The 22976-nt window shown below is 40.1% G+C and overlaps 1 protein-coding gene across 4 annotated transcripts in view; it reads left to right on the plus strand.

The window, feature by feature from the left end:
* Window positions 1–22976, plus strand: part of LOC122419042 (disintegrin and metalloproteinase domain-containing protein 10-like) — a 104057-nt gene that overhangs the window by 29343 nt on the left and 51738 nt on the right. For all 4 annotated transcript variants that reach the window (XM_043433284.1, XM_043433285.1, XM_043433286.1 and 1 more), the window contains exon 4: window positions 1777–1898. In XM_043433284.1, the coding sequence (XP_043289219.1) occupies window positions 1777–1898 (122 nt within the window). The remainder of the gene's footprint in view (window positions 1–1776; window positions 1899–22976) is intronic.

Below are 22976 nucleotides of genomic sequence, written 5' to 3' on the forward strand. Positions count from 1 at the left end.
TGACCATACCAAAATCACGTGTTAGGTGATAAGAGAATTTGCATTGTATAACTTCGTTCGACGTGTGCGTATTTACGTGCGGATGTACATTCGCGTATAGCGATGTATTCAGATGAGTGGGCATACTGCTATTGGTCTGTGAAAACCTGCTGTGACCGCTGCATCATCGCGACGTGGAATGAAATCTTCCAACAACGTAAATCAGTCCACATTCGCACTGATTTCGATAAATCACGTCCGGAAGTTTGGCTCCTCGCGTCTCTCCTATTATCATTTGTTTTTTGATTCACCCTGTATACTCGTTCATAATGAAGGAGAAGTTACATTGAGTGGGTATGTCCAATTAACGACGGCAGTCTCGTCAATGACAGGACCAGAACTAAACATGGTTTCGCTGCCATGTTCTATACAATAGTGTTCTACATAACAGTGTCGGAGTATCGCACACATGTGTTGGAGCTCGCTTTAAAGCTTGCGGTATATAATTTCGCAACAGCAACCGCTTCGCCGGGACAAAGATAATTTTCGAGCTTCCTGACGCTGAGGTCAATGGAAAGTCCAAAATTCATTGTTTTCTAATCCTCAAATCAGATTTCTCCTGGTCCTAGAATCTTATGATGTATTAATTGTGAGGGATAAGAAAGAAAAAAAAATGTTTTTTCGCTCATTCGAATTCCCGAACAACTTCTCATGAATTTCTCATTTTTTTCGTGATCCACTGACGTTATTTGGTACCCTGGAGGGGTGACGAGCTCACGACTTCGAAAATGAACTTTTGAACCTGGTCAAAGTGTCTCTAATAATAGCGGACTTTGATGAGATGATTTCACAGGGGATATTATTCTCTCAGGTCAAATCCACTCACACATTTCATTCCGTGAACTTTTCGGACCTCGGAAATGACCTTTTCGGATTTCATATGATATTTATCATTCATTTGCAGATAGGGATTTATCACGATTCGGAAAAGGCTCTGAGTATGTCGACTCAATTGGTCACGTGAAGACTGAATGATAAAAAAATGAGCGCTTCCTGCGATTCCTCTTAACATATCGGGTCACTGCAGTAGAATTTAGATCGATAACGAATTGCACGTTGAATGTATCAGATCGTGTGGCCTTCATTATGACTGATTACCGTGTGCGCTACTCCGCATCGAAACAACGAGAAAAGAAACAATGAACGATATCATTATCGAAATACTTGCCGATACCGTCGCGTAATCATTTGCATCAGTGGTCCAAAGTGGCTGATTGCAAAGCAGTGACATTCAACGAACTATCCAATGTTGCGCTTAATTCGCCCTAATTGAAGTCCAATTAACGTTAGTTTGCTGTATCTTCGTCGTCCTCAGGTTACACCGCTTTATCGATCTTCATCTTTCGTATTTGAATGAATCGAATCCGTATTTCTATATTTTAGGATTAAATTCGATGGGACTTTTTTTCTCTCGGGACAATTATGCGGGGAGTTGAAAATGATGAAAAATAACGCAACAATTTGATTCTTGTGATGATCGATCAACAGTAAATCAGATGCAGTTCGAAGTGATCGAGATTCGACGTACGAATATTTTTCATAAAATTCACAAATTCTACTGAACTCCGTTCGCAGTTTATTTTAGTTCTGCACTTTTGTCAAAAGTTTCACAACAAATAATATGGCGTGGATCAAACATTGAGTTGACCATTTTTCAAAAAACATAAATCGTCCATTTTAGGAAGAAAGTTGAATCCGAAAGGCGATTCAGATCCATTTTCTGCATTCGTGTTTTAGGACATTCAAGATGCGGCTGGTGAGAGACACCGGGCTTTTTCACAAGGACGTTGTCTTTGAAGCTTCGAACGACCGTCCAATTTCCTTTGACCCATCGCACACGTACACGGGCACCCTCGAGGGTAAGTAAACAATTTCTACCGGGCTCTTTGATCATGTTTTTTTTCTATGAACGATCGATCGACGTCACTATAAATTATGTGGGCTGTCCTAGATGTCCTGTCTCAAAGTCCCAGTTGATGCGATTTACTTTTTGTTTATCAGACGTTTTGATACAGAGGTGAGAAACATTAGTTAACTCTCCTATTTTCTGGTCATATTTCCTCCAAAGATTTACGACCATTGATGCGAGCAGTCATTTTGAAAAGGTTCCAGATGATACGTGAATATCAGAGGCCCATGAGTTTCTTTAGCTCGCAATTTAAAAAGGATTGGAACATTTCAAAATGGAAAAGTAACTTACCACCTTCACTTTGCAATCGTATTTCCTACTGGGGAATCTTCGGGGAAATAAATGCTCAGCTGGGAATTTTTTCACCAATAATAACCGCAACGTCCTCGGTCTTCCCATGGCCGACACGCTGTTTCTTTTATTTCGCCCGACTTTTTCTTCGTACTTTCCATATATTTTTTGAATCAACTTCCATCAGAAGACTTTGAAGTCAGGACAGAAAAAGCTGTGAATGCGATTTGACGTTGATTCATGGCTCGAGCGACAGTGGGAGTAGAAATATCTCTTGAACCACATTTGCACTACTTGAGGAAAACGACGTCAGCAATGAGAGCACTAAAACGTAGTAATATTTTTGTGAATTTCCTTCGAAATCGTAACGTCTTCTTTCTCCGTTTATTTTATGTTCGTACGAGGTATCTCGTAAATGCGAATTGACATGGAAGATGTGATGGACTCTTGACAAGAATAGACTGAACCTTCAACTTAGAGAGCTTCTTTAACGTTGTTCAATAGTAAAGCCCGATTTCTTACGGAAATTTTGAAAAAAAAATATATGTTGCGCAGAAAAATCTAACGAATCGATGAGAATAAAAGTAATTCTACCGTACCATTTTTTAGATATTGCAAATTAAAGTTCTATAGTTTCTCCATCTGGACGCATGGTAATCGTCAAACAAAAAGTTTGCATCGAAATAAATCGAGAACGGTTCTTACGATTTTGATTTTTAAAAAACACACTGTTACAGTATCTTCTGAAGAAAAGATTTAAAAAAACATGATCTACCATCTAGTTTTTGAGAAAAAAATTATTGTAATAAAAATCGTATGAGAATTTGAGCGAGAGAATTTCAAGCAGGTTGTTTGCGACGTGGCAACGCTACTCGGACATGATTTGTTTACAATGTAACGAATAATTGAAGCTTCGAAAGAAGCTTGTTAAATGTTTCGGAGCTTCACGAACGTGGACGTAAATCGAAGCACAAAACACTGACGCTAGTGCAAGCCCAGTAGGGCACAAAAAAGCTGAAACAACGGTTGAAAGCTTGAGCTTTTGCTGATATGCCCTTATTATAAAAGGATTTTCCGAAGCTGTTACCAGTTCTCAAGACAAAAATGGAATTTTACGTTTTCTTTCAACTTTTAAGTTCGGTACGTCATGTTTCTGCATATTGACTCAAGTAGGTCATTGGAAAGTTTCCAATACGCTTAACGACAGCGCCGATGTGCACCCGAATAAGGAACAAAATTTGTGGCTCGCAATTAATAAACTTTCGTTTATACGGCCGAAGTATTATATATCAAATATCTTCCTACCCAATACTGACGATCCAATTAATTGGATATTCCCACAAAAAAAAACGAGTAACTCCGTTCGTGGTATTCATTGCCATCGCTTTTTTTGAACATTTTTTTCCGCAAATTTCCCAATTTACCCAGTGAAATTTATTTTTCCAAGTCGATGCGACTCAAAGATGTAAACACGTTTTGAAACTTCGTCAAGTTTAAGTGGAAGGTCGGGAATACATTGAAGGAATAAAATCTGCAACCTTTTTGAAAATGGAGCAGCGATCATTAAAGATAATCATGAATCATGAAAAATAAAATTATTGCATTTAAAAAACTCCGCATTATTTGATCTGCCCGAAATTAGCATGCAGAACTTTCATTGGGAAAGTTCGCCTAGATTTTCTCTCGTCGAAACGAAACGTTGAAAACATTGAAAGCAAGAATTTTCAAAAATAGAATATGAAGGACTGTAACGTCTTTCGAACATGAAGGAATGCTTTGAAATAGCCTGCGACGGCTGCTTTCTAGTTTCTTCCAAACTATAATTACTTTTCTCTCAGAATCGAGTACACTCGAAAGTGCTCAATTTACGTGAAATGAGATATGTAAATATAGCAGCAACGGATAATGGGAAACCTGTGAAAATAGGAGTTTGAAGTCTTACGAGGCTCACGATAACATAAACACAGGATCGCGACCAACGGCAGCCTCATTACGGTTTTCAACAATAGCATTTTGCTCAAGAGACCCTGCGAGTACGAGTTCACTAAGCTATATCATTATTGGGTAATCGTGTGGAGAATGAGTACGTTAAGGAGGGAATTTACTCGAGAATCTTCAAAACAGCAGTATTTCAGCGTAAAATAATAAAACGTTATTTTCAAATGGCCATTTTTCCCTTTATTTTTCTTCTATCAGCAAAAATAAATGCATCGATTTCTCCGTCTCCGACTAAGGTTCTGGTTTATAGTATAACCGAGTGATTAGTTCTCTCGCGATTTCAAAATGAACCTCACCTTGCATGAGATTCAGGTACCGAGATAGGACCGCCTTGTTTTCCAAGCTTTTGAGCGTATATTTCCCGCTGGAACGAAGTGTGTAGAGAGCAAAAAAGTATTTAAAAAAAAAAAAAAAAAATCGAAGAAAAATAAAAAAAAAAAAGTAAACAAACCACCCGTGGGAAAGAGCCGAGTGAACGGATCCTTTGGGAATAAAAATAAAAGAATGAATGGAAAACGAAGTGAAGGGAGAAAAGAAAACGTGGCAATGCTCCATTGATCAGCTGGGTCGTTAGAAGTAGACGTAAAGGTCGAACGAGAGTGCTGCACAGTTTCTCCGACGTTTTATCTGTCCTTGCTACTTTTTTGTAATAGCAATAGAAACTTGATACTTAGTACTACGTAACTGTATCAATGTTAAAAATTGGATTTGATCGAGAGCCTGAATAAATGAGTGTGACGGAGGAAAAATCGTAACGACGCTGGTACACCAAAAAATATAAATTCTTCAAAAGCTCCATCAATCGTTGTAGAACGAATCAAATGTGAAAAAAAAAACTCGGATTACACACCGCGTCGAGTTCTCCACGCTTGAATAACACATGGAAATACCATATGAAAAATTCGATAGAACATTTTTCCATCTCCCTGTACCGAGCGGAATGGAAAGAAATGGGAAATGGCAATTTTTCATCGTACATAAAACCCTTTCATCCCTTATAATCTCTTTTCCTTCATGTTCGCAAATACATTTCATAATTTTTTGTAAACATGTACAGAATCTCGTACCCTCGATGTCGTACTGTACAAATCCTAATCTCGTATTGGACACGATTGCATGTGAGCACGGAGCAAAGTACTCAAAAGAAAATTCGTTTGAGTTCGGATTCGCACTTCAATTCCTACATTTCTCTTTGAATTTGTTTCTATCGAGTTTTTCCCCCTTGGGAAAGCAAAGTGGGAAGTTCAGATCCACCGTGTGGATGTATTTATACACGTAACATCGGTACAGTTCGTCTATACATTTAAGGTACGTAGGTCCATACACGTGCGAATTTGTGTACATTTGAATAAATACTTTTTTTATACAGATACAAAAATGTTGAAAAATTTATTTAACAAATGAAGTTTTTCGTATTTCGAAGAGAAAAAAAATCGATCTGAGTTGGCTTCTCTCATTTTTTTTTAAATTACAATAAACCATTTATTTATCCCAAAATTTATGCATCGTTCAATAACAAAGTTGGCGACACCAAGGTACTTCACAAAGTCCCAGCCACGTAAAAATCTTGATCTCTTTTCCTGCGCTCAATCATCGAACATCAATTCTCATCTGCAATCGAATAAAACATGTTTTTAGATTCTTAATAATCGTCGGTGCTTTCTGACATCTGTAGCTGGTAAAATTGATTAAAATTACTTTTGAGAACACATTGCGATACGAATTCAAATATTCATCATTCCTGAGTAATCTTCACTTTGACGAATAAAGAAGTTATTACTTTTTTGATAATTCATTGAAATAAAAGAAAATCTGAAATGAGATACGTAGAATTTACATTGGAAATACGCAACGTACGTTGAAATACTTTATCAGTTTTTATTTTCTTCTCTAAATTGAAAATCCAGTTTTACTTTTCCAAGCCGTTAACAGTCGGGCTGACCTGAAACTAACCAGAGCGAGAAAGCCACTCAATCCTCCAGGTCGGTTAGGTCACCCCGTCCCAAAGGGTCGAGTTGGAAAATAGCAAAAAAGCTATTCGAAAGTGGCAAAGTCGTTTATCGAGTGACAGAAGGATGCACCAGAAGAGGGTCGATGCAACAATTCGAAGTAAACTCGTAGAAGCTTCCAGTTGCCGAAGTACATTCTATATGTGAGGGACATAAGACCTTACGAGCTTTCAAAGGGCGTGACGCCAACGCATAATGTGAAGAGAATATCCGGGCGGATTCTTTTTTGAAATTACTGGAAAAACATTCCCTGCAAAAATTATATCAGAGGAAAAGAATGAGCTTATTTTCTGAAAAAATAACATGAAAACAGCTCGTAAGAGTTTCATTAATTATAAATAAAAAGCTAAGGAGAAAACGAATATTTTTTTATAATTACAAGTGAAAATAAGATTATTCAAACGAGCGATTCCGGCCTCAATTCTTTCTTTCTCCAACTGGCATTCTCTCTCCTTCTTTTTCTCAAACCACTGCAATCGTGTATTTTTATATTTTCATGATCAGCATTACCACAGTATTATCAAACTGTAAGAGCCTCAGTCTTGGGCGTGATCGTAGAGCTTAATTCTCGGCACAGATTTACGAAAAGCGCAGGCAAACAGTTGGCACGAAACCAGAGTTATTTGAGAAGGTAGCGAAATTAAGCTTTGTTTCACGATGGAATAGCGTGAAGATGAAAAGAGGGAACGATCCAAGCTTAGAGTCTGTTACACTCCTCTTATATGTCGAGTTCAAGCAAAACTCACCACAGTTATCTTGGTCCCATTTCAACGATTTCATTGTCATTTCTATCAACAGAATTTAGCACACCGAAAAATGGTTGAAAAATAAGCTCTAAACATTCGTCGATCGTTTTGAATTCGTTGAATATTGTTCAACTTTACTGAATCTTAAACCAACAAAAGTGATGACAAAGGCGACTGGATCATTCTAGTCTACAGTCGGAGTTGAAAAAGAGTGGGGGTAAAGTGTTAAAATGACTGAAATTTCGAACAGCTAAAATCTTGAGTTTACGAACTTCGAATGATAATATGGAGACAGATGAATTCGACTAGAGCTTTGAATGACGACAATAAATAAAGTAGAAACTTCAATGTTCGAAGCACGTTTACATCGAAAATAGAATGTAACAATCGTCCATAGAACGACGACTAAAATATCGATTTTCCAAAAATTCGACTATCTCTCTTTCGATTCATAAATTACTACAATCAACAATACTGTGAATATTCACAATTTCGAAAATATAATAAAAGATTAAATATTTCTGCATATTCAAGTTTTAAAGGCTCGAAAGTTCACTTTTGATTTTTTCGAATTCGAAAATATGAAATTTTGACATCCGTACGGTCTATTAAAATTGCATTCGAAATGAAAACTATCGAAATATATATTTTCGAGTAAATGCGAATTCAAAAAGAATAGTCGATCGGAGATAAGAATTTCGAATTATTTATTTATCTCCAATCTGATATTACAACTTTTAAAATTTCGAAATATCGATCGTTCTACATTTTGGTTATTTGACATATTGAACCCTACCCGAAAAAAACGTTTTCTTGTCAAAGCTCCTCTGACTACTCTTCCAAATGTTTGACATTTCGTCAATTCTTATTCCACCCGATTTCGTTCAATTTCTCAAATCCACAAGTCACAAGTACCGTCTTAAGGCACGATTAAACGATGATCAGGCTTATTATAACTGCGATATCATCAAGTGGTTCGCGTTCGAAGACCCCGATGCATCAGAATAAGTAAAAAATAATGAGGTATTTTTTTTCCTCAATAGAGACACATGTCTTTGATTCGTTTTTTCCAACGAATGACGTGCCAGACCGTGATTGGTAACGCAGTCCAGTCTCCGCAAGGTACAACGCTAACGAAGACACGATTTTTCGAGTACACGAGCCACGGCCGCTGCTCTTGATGATACACACATACAGCCGCGCGCGCACATATACAGAATTTGAAGAAAATATAGATGTAGACGAAGAGGCAATGTCGAGTGTGTGCCCACACGTTTTAATGAAAGTGGTGTTCGTTCACGCGTAAAGCGATATCCCCAATTTAGGAGGTAGGTAGAGGGTGCACAGAGTTAGTCGATTGCTCGCTACGAATTCAACCGCTCTCTCGCGTTCAGAGAGTTCCTGCTCTTTGTATTTCTCCCTGCACCCAATTCTCGCACCCGTTCCCATTCGTGTGGCTAAATTGTTGGGTTGAGGTGGTAACCTTTCTCACCCCCTCCTCCCTTAAGCTCCCACACCCTCGGAACCCCCGGAGCGCAAACGCTTCGTTTTCATTTGGGGGTCCTAATTTAGGAAGATTTATGAGCACCGAGAGTACATATACACTGTGAACTATGCGCAGTAGATGTTTTTAGCGAGTAGGCACACTCTGGCTCGAAACATGTTTCGCAGAAGGATTTTCAAGCGTATCGTGCTTAGGTTTACAGCTTTGGATAAAGTATTGAGCGGCTGGCGGGATTTGTTGGCGACTTAATTAATTGACGAAAATCCTTTCGAGTGTGAGTGACAACGGAACATATTCGTTCTGGTTTCGAGTGCAGTCAAAGTCAGAACTGGAATTCGAAGATTTGGATGTTTGTTTCAGGTGCTTTGGAAATTCGCTCGTCGACCAAATTTCATGAGTGGAAAACCGAAGAGACGAATTAAATCATACGAGGGCTTGGCAAGTTATCGTGTCAATCAATCTTCTCGGTATTTCTGAGTTACGGTGAATGGAAAAATACATTTTTTACGAAGAAGTGAGAGGAAGGTTTAAGGTCTATTTTTGTTGAAAGCTTGGTGGGTTTTGTGAGAGCTTATTTGCTAGAAGGTAGAGGGCCGAGATAGACATCGGGGCATCGGGAAAGAATTTCCAGTGTCGTGACGTCGCAGCGAGATGACGATAGACGAGGGAGAGACGATGTACGTCGACGAGTTGAAAAAACTGTAAAAAAAGGTCGTAAAGCAAAAGAGGAAAAGGGGCAAAGAGAAGAAGCAAAGCAGGGGGGACAGTTTTCTCGAGGGGTATACAGGCTACAAGGGGTGGCTCGAAGAAAATTGCCGACAGCAGGAAGGTGAAGGTGCTAAGGTTCGCCGGATTTAATGGGGTGTAAAGGTATAAAAATGATATCGTACCAGAGGGAGAAGCTACCGGAAGTAAACGAGAGAAAGAAAGGAAGAAAAAAATGAAAAAAGATGTGCGGAGGTGACAGAGGAAGAAGAACCAGATAGAGAGAGAGAGAGAGAGAGAGAGAGAGAGAGAGAGAGAGAGAGAGAGAGAGAGAGAGAGAGAGAGAGAGAGAGAGAGAGAGAGCGAGCGAGAGAGAGAGAAAGAGAGTGAAACGGGTGGGGAGGAGAGAGCCAGAAAGAGAATAGGAATGCAAGGGGTTGGGAATGCAGCCACCCCCTCGTGAGATACGGTCAGCCGTGACGGTATTTCATTCTAATGGCCAGATGTTGTCGCCTCTGTGCACCGACCACACGATTTAAGGTTTTCACATATACACACACATTACATGAACACATTACAAATATTCTCACGAGCCATGCGCTCCTCTTCCGCCACTGATAGTGGCCTACACTTCTTCACGTTTTTTGAGGTAGCTCGAGCTCACGGGGACAACCCTGATGGCATTTTTGGCACTTTTTAATAACGGCATCACACCCTCGCATCGCCCATTGCACAGCTTTGCTTTTAATTCTGCTGGCTCTGTGAAGCCGATCACATTTGAAATAAGTCAGTACTAAATCTCATATTCTCGGTGAAGAAATACTTTCGAGTCTTCCCTAAAGTATGTTACTTTCACTGTTTCCTTCCAAAAATATATTTTTCTAGTTAAGATCGATTATTATCAGTCGGTGGGAAATAGTTGAATGACGCTTCATCTGCAGACTTGATACTTGAATGAAAATTCATAGAAATACCTTTTCGCTCGAATCATTTCTCGTATCCTGGAACACAAACATCGCAACTTTTTTTCCTCTACCACATCCAATTTTCGTAATTTATTGAAGCACCGTTTTGCTTTTACGAACCGCAAAATCGAACGTTACAATGTTGGTCAGATAATGAAACGTTCTTGTACAATCGGCCACGAATCGTGCGATTACCGGGCAAGTAAACTTTTCATCATTGTTGAACAATACAACCGATATGCAACACACACACACACACACACACACACACACACACACACACACACACACACACACACACACATGCCCACCTTCATCGCCCTTAATCTTTACGCCTTTTTCACGGCCACATCGGTTTGTCGTACAAACCTGGCTCGTGAATATACAGTTTAATTGACCTGCCGATAAATCAGCGAACGTGCTCAACGCAAACAGTGCATATCGCGCCCCTAGGGAATTCATCGACGACCTTCCTGTTTGTATATAGATATATGGATCGACTATTCACATGGGAATCGAAGCTTTGGCTGCGTGCACTCATATGCATATCATGTCGATGGGTGTGCGCATTTCTCTTTGCTCAAGTGTAATGTTCATGGTGAATTCGACACGAGACACGAGAGCAGATGGTTCACTGATGTTTTACCTTCAAACAGGGGCTGCGCCATAATTTACACTTTAATTGGATTGTATAGCAAAAAATACTGTTTTTTTTTGTGGTTTGAAAATTGAATGAACCTTGTGCAGCTTTGCTTTTTGTTACAGGCGTTGGTGTAACAGAATTATGCAAATGGTGGCATGGAACTAATTATTGGAAACAAATTATATCATAGAACAATTATTTCGAATGAGATCAAGTAAACAATTGAATGTTGATTAATAGGTTTATCGTGTGTAGATGAGATTTTGAAAATTCAATGTCGGGTGGCTGCTGCCTCTTTACATTCGAATATTCAAATACGTCATCAAATATTTTCAGTGACAATATTTTCTTGATCCGTATTAAGGTAGAACGGTACCTCTTTTGCGAGGAGGACTTCTATGCTTTCACATGGAAAGCTTCTCGTCTTACCAGCTGCACGTGAATTTAACTTCTGGTTTTCAATTTACATGAAAAAATGATAATAGTTTACTTTTTGATAAAAAAATAATGTTCCTAATTTTGGCGAAAAAAATGCTTCTTGTTTTTTATTTCAAAATATCAAACATTTGTTTTGACAGCAGGAATGCAGGGTTATGGTTTCAGTTTTTGACTGTTGGCTGCTCTGCTCAAGCTCGAGGGCAAGCTGTAAGTCGCACTCTTTATATATAGCTATACGATAGTGCGCTGAGCGAGGCGACGTTGCCGCGGTCGAAGCTGTGTCCGCCAGAAGAGAGAGACAAACTTCGTTTATTAATTTTCTCTTGCACATTGCAGATAAACGGTACGGTGAAATCACTGCAAATTTCGCGAGAGTTATCTTGACAGTTGGTTCATATAGTAGTGTTCGTTTCGTCAAAAAGTGGCTTTTTTAACAGTAGTTTTTCAATGTTGTTTAGCGTTTTTTAAAGCTCCTCCATAAGATCCAATGTAAAAAACTAATTCAATTTTCTCAGAAACGGTGTGATCAAACCCATTAAAATTTCGTGAGCAAATAAATTCCTCTTTTTTTATATGCGGTACCATTCCACCTTAACAGGGAACAACACGCCACTTGGGTAAGTGAAGTAAAGCCAAATAAACTTGGCGTCGAGCCGCTACTGCGTCTCTTGATAGAAAATCCTGCTTGAAGAATATTGAAAATGCTTTGATTTACAGGATTGGATTTTCGATCGTGAGTTTGGAACACTCGAATCATTTAATCGCTGTCAACAAATAAGATTCGTTTATGAAATTGCAATCGACAAGCAAGCAGTCTCGAGGGGTCTGGAAAAGCCTTGCATTTCTTAAGGAATTGAAGGAAACGGAGAAGGGTCTTATGTCCTACGGCTTGATTATGGGTTCCCCGTGCTTTCCTTACCTAAAGTTTTTATCGCAGTCTCTATTTGCACGAAATTCAATTTAAACTCTTCACCAGTAGTGCCGTAGACTCTTGGGCAATGGCGTCGTGGCGGCCGTAACTTTCCTTCTCTCTCTCTCTCTCTCGTCCTCAATGTGACGGGAATGAATTTTGCGAGTCCTCTTTGTTCGTCCCGACGATGTCGTTTAAACTTCGCTGCTATGCAACGATGACGGCATCGAAGACTGTAAGGGTGATCGACCGACATTCCCAGAGAAATTCACAGCTTTTGTAACGACGATAGATTTTGCAATAGCCTGTGTTCCTTATCGATCGGTAAGCTGCAGTCAGTGCTACGGAACAATCCCAAACACATTTTCCAACAAATGACAAATATTCAAAAAATGACTGTATTACGAATTTCTTAACTTAAATCCTGTTATTTTTTATCGTCCTGTCCAAAGGCAAATCCCTCGCTTAATGGTCAGTCAAACTGGTGGATAGCTGAAAAAAGTGAAGTACGTGACCAGCCTAAAATGATGGAGCGGAACATTCTTCTTTTCTTTTTTTTCAAGAAAAAGGGGAAAAAATGTCTTGCCGCTACATCAAATGTCATTTGTACAACCAGTTCAATGTTCCCCTATAAAGACTATCAGCCCATGGTCGGACTCCGAGCTTCCGGCCGTACGTGACTGTTGCCCAGTCGGGAAAAGAGAACAATTAATGGTCCAGCCCGGCAATTAGACGTCCATTACGAGCAGCACAATCGAGTCGATGAGAATCCCAGCCACATTATGTAGGCTACATATATACATGAATATACACATGGGACTTTCTCATCTGAATAAGTATGCGAATTCAATTCATTTCCATATCGCATTTGAAAGATTTGAAAGTATTCGTACAATAAATTATACTCTCTCATCGACCTAGAGTTTTTGTAAACCAAAAAACCCTCAGGAACTTCCGAAAAATAAATTCAACTTGTTTTTTTTTTCTATAACTACGCTGACACGCAATCTTAGGCTTCCGTCGAAACATATCGTTTTACTGTACGATGCAATTGAAGTCGAAATAAGTTGAGCGTTACCTGAATTTTCGTGATTATGAATGAAGGCCGAATAATCTTTGGATACTACAAAAGAGAGTTTTTTGCGGTATACTTTCCTGCGATATTTTCTTCCTGTAAAAAGGAAACAGAAAAACATTATGCAGCTCTGAGCGTTGCGGTTAGAATGTTAAAAAAATAAGTGGAGTTCGGGGAAAAAAGAAGATTTCGGTGGGTCTGGCCGGGCTGGAATGCCTCATATATATCCATACCGGTAGAACAGGATGAGAGAAGGAACGCTTTTGGTCAAACGTCGCGTCGAGCTTTTCCCATGGAAGCTATATCGCCACTGGAACGTTCAAGAGGTCATCCCAGAGGCGAGTCCACACGAGTCAGACAGCCAACAGAGCAGAAGTAAAGTGGATCGGCTGCAAGCTTCTGCCCTTTTCTCTTCGCCGCCCTTTAGTCATTCGAGCACAGCCTCCGGTGATTGTTACGCGCTGCAGTTAATCGAAGTCCATTAATCCCAGACGGTTGACCACCAATGGATTATTCCTCGTGCGTAACGAACAGCGAGTTCAACATCTTTTTATTTGCTTCTTTGGTGTTCCGAGTTCAAAATCTTCGACGACATTTAACAGATCGACTAAAACTGTGAGCCTTATTTTACTTGCAGTTAAAATAACGACGGTAAATTGGATATGCTCAAGTTCAAATGATCCAACAGCAAACTATGGTCCACGAGTCGTTCTTTCGTTACAATTTTCCATTGACAATCATTCGATGCATCGAACCTTTTTAAAATTAAATAAAAATCAAGAGTAGTGGACCTAGCGAAAACTTACGAGCTTAATTCATTCACAAACGATCCATCGCTATTGAGAAATGACAAAAATGTCACGAAAATATGTCACCGGAATAAATTCTGTGCCCATCATCAATTCATTTTCCGTTCAATGTTTTTTGCCATTTGTGTAAGAGCGAACTGTGCAAATCCGTAAATGAATCCAGTATGGATAACGTCTATTTTATTAGCGGAACGGCCAAACTCTGTCACGGTGTACCGAGGATCATTGAACGTGGTGGTAACGATGGTTAATCGTAAACTGACACTAGGTCATTCGAGTATGTATATATTCATATAAAGCAACCTGAATAAGGGAGTTTCCACATTATCCAGTGGCGCAGTCTGTGTTTTCGACCGCTAACTTTACTGATCATTAATTAGAATCGAAAGCATCAGTATGACCTTAAATCTGCTGTATTTACTGGCGAATACTAGCTAACAAAGTAGCTGTTATTTTCGAAAATACATGGAAATACGTGGAATTTAATCTTGTTGGAAAAGCCTATGTGCTCGTACGAGTATGAACTTGAAGAACGAGAGTATCGTGAATGCAACTCCATGTGCTTGTATTCTAAGCAGTAATAAACAAGGCTATTCATTGCCGCATGATTGCACAAGCCTGCAATATGTGCTCGATGCGGTGGTTATCCGGGCGCATATACTCACAAATGCATCTCGTTGTGATCTTTGCTTTCTGGCAGTGTTGGTAGTAACCGATGGCTTACGCTGGAAAATCACGGGGAGTATTTCGAAAGTTCTTCAGTTGGAACGAATGGAGGGAAAGTGGAACGCGAAGGAAGGGAGCTTCGGTACGAATGATCTGATTTGGAAAGTTCAATAGTGGTAGAGAGTGATTCGATGAATGCGAGAGAATGATGAGTAGTAATTCAGCCCCCTGGATGAGAATCGCGTTAAAAAAACATCGCGATTAATTTGGCGTGCTAAATAGTCAGTACCGAAGCTGTAAACCGCAGAACAACTGCTTTGATTAATTAGTAATTCGGCTTACAAAGTAGGCACAGATAAATTATGTACAAGATGTATATACGAGTGGCTTTATGGTAGGGAAGTTGATGGTATAGTTACGGTCCATCTGTCATGAAAATAAATAGAAGCCCAGCAGCACTCGGTGTATAGCTGAAGAAAAGTGAAAGATATATATGAAAAGGAAAGGGAAGAAAATGCGCAAGAAAGGAAGTAATGCTGTCAGAAGGAGAAAGAGGGAGAGGAATGGATAGAGAAAAAAGAGGACGAGGCTGGATGGCGCCGGGACTGGAGAGCCCGATCGCACCAGTTACTCCAAGTGACAGAGGATTTATTGCAAAAGTTGCGATTGTATGAGGGACGGGACGAAGAGAAGCAAAGGGAAGATGCGAACGGCAGTAGCCTCGAGGCATGTGGACCTGTTCGTCCAATGTGAAGACCGACTGAGTCGCTCTTCTCTGGCATTTCATTCCCTCTCTCCCTCTCTCTTTTTTCTCTTTCTTTCACAGTTTCTCCCCTTTCTAGTTAAACTTAACTTCAAAAGCACAAGCAGACCTTTCGCCCACACGTACACACCACCCCCTCTTCCTACTCCCTTTTTAACCAAACTCCATGTACTGTATACACACTACGAAAGAGCCGCTCCAACTTCAACGGTCTCTTCGAACTTATCGACGCAGGGTCGCCGCGGGAATTTCCAATCTGTAATTTGGAATTTCATTTCTCTTCCACCTGCGGTATCCTCTACCCTCATCGACGAATATTCGTCAGAAGTATTTGAAGTAATTCCTTAAAGATTGATACCTTGGTGCAGATCTATTCATGTGATAAAGTTTTTATTGCATGAATATTCACAATTTTGTGACTGCGTCGTTAAATGTTTCCGCACAAATGACTGAAACCGTGTACAATACTACGCTTTTTGCCATTGAAAAGCTCGAGTATGAAGCTTGTGCGAATATCCGAAAGACAAATATCTGAAATTCAAGCTCCGTTGGATTTGCTCAAGTAAATCGGGATATTGTTACACACGCAGCTCGTGGCTTACATGCACACGTTGCCTCAGCCTCTTCTCACAACGTTGAGATGTTTGCTTTCACCACTTTCGGCCCGATTCTCACGCGAGTCAAGAACTCCTTGAGATTCTACGCGAAGTATCTTTTGTTGACTCTGACATTTTTCTTGGGGTTCTAGTGTTTTTTTCTTTTTTTTTTCTTTTTTTTTTCAAAAACTCACATGATTCTGAGATCGAATTTTTGTTCTTTGGAAAATTCTCTAACTCGCGACAAATGAACGGTGGATTCTTCGAATCATAGAGCACATGTCGGGCAGAGTAAATAGAACAAGAAAAAGGAAGCCAACGGAATGATCTTTCAATCCTGCAGCCAGCGGATGAAAAGGTCACTCTTGTTTCCTGGAAATCTTGTGGCAAGACGCTGTGGACGGAAAATGCCGGCGGAAGAAAGAACAAGGGTCCCTTCGACAATCACGAGTTTCGAAATCCGTCGTTAACATCGTCAAAAGAACGGAACAACTAGATTAAAAGTTGGTCGTTGCTTAACCCGCGGCTCCTGGAGGATTCGTGATAAAGAAGACCAGAAACCCTATACCGGACGCTTCAAAAATCCAGCTTCAAGTTCCACGCGTCAAATCATACGAGCAGACAATTGAGAGCGAAAAAAAATGATAATTTAAATGGGCCATTGATCGAGGATGATGACGTAAGCTCGACGAGCCCACTTTTTATCAATGCTCAGGATGCAGGTACTCGGATAAGTTGCTGGATGAGAAAAAGTAATTAAAGCGGCGTGCCAGAAGCGGGAAGAGCCCAGAAGACGGTATAGGCTCATAGTTGTCTGAGGGAATGAAGCAATGTCGAGCCTTGGACTGGCCTGTTGGCCAGAAGTGAGCGAATAATCTTCTCCTGCGCAAAACTTTTATTTTCTTTTGAATCTCCAACTAAACTTAGTCCCAGGACGCATCGTGTTATCGGGTTGCGGGAAAGACGATGGAATGAACGCGGCCCACATTGCTCGTCGCATCACGAGAGATGAAATGAGCCACGGAGAAATGAGAAAAAGAAAGCGGAGTTGTGACGAATGAGACGAGTTTTTATTCAGGAGATGAGCGAACCAGATTTGACTAGAGCTAGCGAGCCGAAAATCTCGATTCTGTAAAGTTATACGCGTATGCAACGTGTCCGGACTGCAAATGAGATAACTTGAGTCTTATGTTTCTTGGGGATGATTTACAAAAAAAATTAAGTTGAGAATATCATACTTCATCGTAGTTTTCCATTTCGGTAATATCATTTGTTTCGTTTTGCTGCACAATTTCGATTACTTCATTAATTTTATGCTTCATTCATTTTAAGAGTTTTCTACCATCAAAGTTTATTCAAATTTTCCATAATAGTCCAAATAATCGGCTTCTTCGAATGGTACACTTAAAAGTAAATATTTACGCACGAGTTGATTTTTCAATGTCTAAACCATGAAACTTGATTCCTTTGACTGAATTCCCTAGCCATCATTTCTTGGGTTGGCACGCTCGACAAATAACAATTCCTCAGTCACGCAATTCCAAGTTTTCGTTCGTGCCGCTCTCAACCCGATGTTCCTGGGATATTATCGTTATTCGTGAAAAGTCACGATTTTCCTGTTTATCGCGTGGTCGTATATAAAAAATAAAAAAAAAAAAGCGTTGCGTGAGTAAAGTGACGGTGGGATTACATTCAATTGGAAATAACGAGAGAAAATACGGCGAATTTACGAAAGTGTAATGTTGAACTGCCACGAAATTATGACGTAGTGTGAGCTCCTACAAATAAATTATATTGAATTCAGAAATAATAAAAACACTTCGCATGAAGAATTTGCGGATCGAGAGTAAGTTGTTATTATTACATTAGTTACTTTTTTATTATTTTTTCATCCAAGTGAAAACTTAGCAAACACACCTGGTTTATTTCCCCGGCTTTGTGTAAATATAAGCTTCGCACAAACTCGTAACTTTTACATCAAAGAGGCGGAAATTATCCAAGTTGTGATCGCTGGGAAGATTATTAAGATCCGATATAGGACTTTGGATGAGTTTGGAAACACAGTTTTGTCAGGGCTCGAGATCTCTCGTTACAGCGATGCAGAGTTTTCTAATTGGCCGTGTTGAAAATTCGACAATTTTTGCACGTTCAATATCCAAGCCTTCAAAGACCCCACCCTGTATATTTGTGAGCGAACCAACGACCCTTCGTCGTTCTTTTGCTGCGCCTCTCGGGGTCACTTCTTTACGCTGCCATCTCCAAAGCAACTCCCTCCTGCTCTCTCGCTCTCCGCATTCTCCTATTTGTTTTTGTCACTCTGTCTCTGCCTGGCATGTTTATTTACGTTCGTTGCAAAGAAAAACATTGCAAGAGTCACGCCATCACAGTTACTGACTACAAGAGTCTCAAGAATCAACTTGACTGTTTTCTGTTTTCTTTCGCACACTGCCGCCGTACCTCGATCCGTGTAACCTCTCACCGGGCCAGGCGTACCAATAAAAAGTAATGTCCGCAGAGAGAAAAATTGCTCATGTCCATGTGCTTATCTCGCTACGATTTATGTCACGTGTTTGTGTATGAAAAACCGCTGCAAGTGCTCGTATCTTACGACTGGACGTAGAAAATCAAAGCTAGAGATATTACAATTTGCTTACGTGAACGAGAGAGTTTCAGGAACAAGGGGCGGCCTTTTCCTTTTTAAATATAATCAAAACGTCACTTGAGATTTTCATATCGAAATACTGCAAAGGGGAGTTTGAAATATTTTTCAGTCATCGTTTTCTTTCAACACCACGACAACTGTGAAGAAGAAAAATCAATTTTTACAAAAGATGCTCTGATTAAGGGGTCTACTCTAATTAGAATTTAAAAAAAATCGATTTTTTTTAATTGCAATTTTCGAAAGTATTTATTGTCTATAAATATATTTAACCCTACACCTCATGTGCCTTTTTTCATACCCTCAACCTCATGACCGGGGTTTGAACGCACCCCACTCTTTTTCTGCTTATAAATCCGGTCCTATGATGCTAAACTGACTTTATCCTACACCATTTTCTTTGTTTTTTTATAACGAAAAGAATGATGCACGATAAAACTAATTTCAATTGAATTTATATATTAAAAAATCCGTCGATAATCAGTCGATAATGTCGCTTGTTAGAACGGGAGCGTAATTTGAAGTTCGCGTGGGGTGTGCTCACACCCCAGTCATGCGTTCTAGGGTTAAAAGTATCATACTGAAATTTTATAAATATCTGAACCGCTTAAGTGCGCTAATACGCACCTCCCAGTGCGGTACCACGTACCTGTCTTTGTTTAAACGTGTTTTTCTCAAAATTACGTTTTTCGACGGCTCGTTGATCAAATCTCTGAAACCATTCAACCGATCCTTACCAAAATTTTACCACGTGTTCCTTATGACTGCAGTTATAGCGCATATCATACGAATTTTGAAATTTTGAGTGGAACTATTTATTTTTTGCAAAAAACTGTTGTGTCCGTACATCGCACTCCTAAAATAAAGAGTATATAAATTAACCGTTCTCAGCATAAATGCATCGACATTCCCGAACGAGCGCATCGACCCTCGATGTCATCACCGAAACTTCGAGAAAGAATATCACGCCATATTGTCGCGAGAGGGGGAAAAACCCCCGAGTCTATAAATTTACCAACTAACCAAAATTCGACAGTCTTTGACGAGAATCGTAACGATTGGTCTCGAGACAATAAAACCTCGAATTTATAACTTCTTAAATAAACTTATTGTGAACTTGTTGTAAAAGTATCGAGTTGGAGTTCAGCTCTTTTGGCCTAAATCCCTTAAATACTCGTCCTTGATAACTCGTCCCTTCGCGACGGTCTTCGCGGACACAACAAAACGATTTAAAAAAACGTGCTTTTTCGTAGTTTTTCGAAAACTGGCCGCCATTTTGTCATTTTTAAAAAAATCAAGTATAATACGCGCTATAGCCATTTACTTATTGAAAATAAAACCCTTCTTTTCTCTGATCGTCGATTTCAGAGATTTTATCAACAGCGCACATCCATTTTTTTGGACCTGTCTTCTCCCCCGTTTTTCTGTACGAAAGCTGAGTAAAATGAAAATAAAAAAAAATTTTTTTTGTGTATTTTAAGAGTGTACTTTTTAGGCCTAACACTTTTTATATTCATATTTATAATTTATACGTCGAAAAAAATCATGAAAATAGTCTTTTTTTGCCCGTCTAATTAGGGTAGACCCCTTAACGATGATGAATTCAACAAAACTGTTAATCCATTGAATGGATACTTACCGTAGGGTCCACATAACATTATAAATATTTCTGGAGTGCAGAACATGACCCAAATGTCGTAGAGTGAGCATGAATTCAGGAAGCACGATTGAAAATTAAAAATAATTGGGAGGAAGTTAGAGCTAAAGGGCGAATGAATTCTCCTTCATTTAAAGATGACTCTAGAGGATTCTCGGGGATAGTGAGAAGAGTGGAAGAAATATTTATTCCCAAGTTTTGAGAACATGGAGAGTTTTGGTAACGTTTGCGAACAGACATTCGATTTGTTTGCGTATAACAAAGCTATTCATTCTTCTTCTTCAACATTTAAGCAAGGAATTTTTCCTCGCTATATCCTCCAGAGATCGTTCATTCATTTCTCTATCATATTTGGATTTCTCGTGGGCGCTTCGGCCGTCCCCACGAGGGTTGTAAATTTCTCACGATACACACGCTCTATCTCTACCATGCGAAGATTTTTTTGCCAAAAATATTCTCTTCTATCATTCATATTTTCCTCTATCTTCTACGTCTATCCAACCTCTTGACATTGAGTGGCAAGTGAACGTCCTCCGTTCTCGTCTTTCTGCAGCAACTATATAAAGAGTAATTATTCCCTGCTATCACAGACTGCAGACTTGAAATTGGTATCTCCATCTCAGTTATGAAAAAATGTTGAAACCACGAAATGTACTTCGATGGACTTATATGCGAATTCAGTGCGAGAATTGCTTTGACCTAAACTTCCAGCCTTCCATGTGCTTAACTGACGATAACCCGACGCCAGGAAAATACTAAAGAAAAAATAACTGTTGAGGATATTTGTGTCAATGTAACCTCCATTTACTCCAGCTGTGTGTCCTCATGAAATAAATCAAAAAAATTTATGTCATCTTACCTCAACGTTTCTTTTCCCTTACACCCTTTTTGTTACTTTTTTATCATCACAGAAGCCTCGTGCCTCTCATTTGTTCTCTGGTCATGGTTCGATTCGCAGGAAACAGAAAATAAGACGGTTCTTATGATTAGGGACGAATAATCAAGAAAAGCGAGCACGTTGAATCGCATCGATGGAATCATCAATGAGAGCCATGGCGATTTAAACATAAATGTAATTGCACAAAACTATGGGGTTTCTTCCGCCGAGAACATTGGTTATTATAAACCGCTATTTCCCCGTGTGTTTTCATTCGTGTACCTCTGGACCCCGTAAACCGTTTCTCCTTCATAAACCAGGGATGATAATCGTCACTCGTACATTACCATAAATGTCACTAACCCGACTCGGGTGAGCGTATCATCCCAGCTTTCCGAATATCCTCCGTTCACGAGCTCCTCTTCTGCAGCCCTTCGGTGTTCATCGACTATTCAAGCCGTCTGTAGAGCCAGGCGAGTGTGTAGGTGATTCAGGCACATCTACAGCTTCGATGATAGCTACATCTTGGAGGTTGTTACGCGTGGTATAACAGAGGGTTTCATCTAATACGTAGCGAAGGCTACTTGCATATCCTCCAACACCTTCTCGGCAGTCCCGAAAGCGCGTGACATCGTTACACGTCCGTGGCCAATGGTATTTTCTCGCAGGGGGAGCGAAATTTCACCACAGAATATGGTATAGAGCCAGAGCTTTTTCCTTCTTTCTCCTCATCCACTTATTTTCCTCTTAACATGTGTCTGATACATTCATTCCATACTTAATACGTGGCTCCATGCATGAACTCCGAGCAATGGAGTCGTTAAGGCATTTTCCCTCATTCACTTCACCATTACGTTTTACTATCACCCGTAAAAACCTATGTGCAGCAGCAGCAGCAGCAGCCCCGCCTCTTCCTATACCGGCGAGGAGCCAGCCGACTTCTCGAGCTTCCACGGGAGGAGGATACCACGTGGCATAACGAATGAGACCAAATGGGAATGAGAAAGTGCGCACGAAGAGCTCGCAATGGAGCAAAGAATATGAGTCATCGCTCTTATTAGGCTGGCTAAAGAGTTTGATAAAGAGAGAACAAAGAGCTTCTTCTTCATCCAGGATTCTGAAAGAACGCGGAACCTCGAGGCTCCGAGAATCAGAAGGGATAAGGCCAGTGGAAAACGCTAAAACGCGCCTGAAAAAAAGGATAATAGAAAGCCTCAGGCACAGAGAACGAGCGGGAATGGGAGGTTCTTACTAAAAGAGGAATACCACGGTATAGGTACTGAGGTAGCCGGAGGAAAAGGGTAATTCCTCGACACTCTGGCGCACATACTTACTTTCTAAACGGAGCGGAGGAAGGAATGAAACCCTTATTCAGTATTAAGTCCGCCTCGTCACCTTCCTTCACTCTTTCTCATTCTATCTCGGGCTTTCTCTGCTTCCTCCCGTTCCCCCTTTTCTTATTCTTCGCTGTGTTCGCAGCCTGATCTCATGAAGACACTAGCCATTCAACTAGAGGATTTTCGAACCCTCCGAGTAACTGGAATATACACGGAGACATTGTAGTAGGTGCATCTCGAGGGAACCGGGCTCGGTTGTATGTTCTGGCTGGGTGATGAAAAGACCAAATCCGCTTTTGTCACTGATGGTCGTTCAACTTTAGCCTTCGTGCATGGGCTTCGTCGTAATCGCTTTGCCTGAAAAGCTGATAACGACAGGG

Source organism: Venturia canescens, chromosome 1 (assembly GCF_019457755.1).
Source record: "Venturia canescens isolate UGA chromosome 1, ASM1945775v1, whole genome shotgun sequence".
In the NCBI taxonomy this organism is placed as follows: domain Eukaryota; kingdom Metazoa; phylum Arthropoda; class Insecta; order Hymenoptera; family Ichneumonidae; genus Venturia; species Venturia canescens.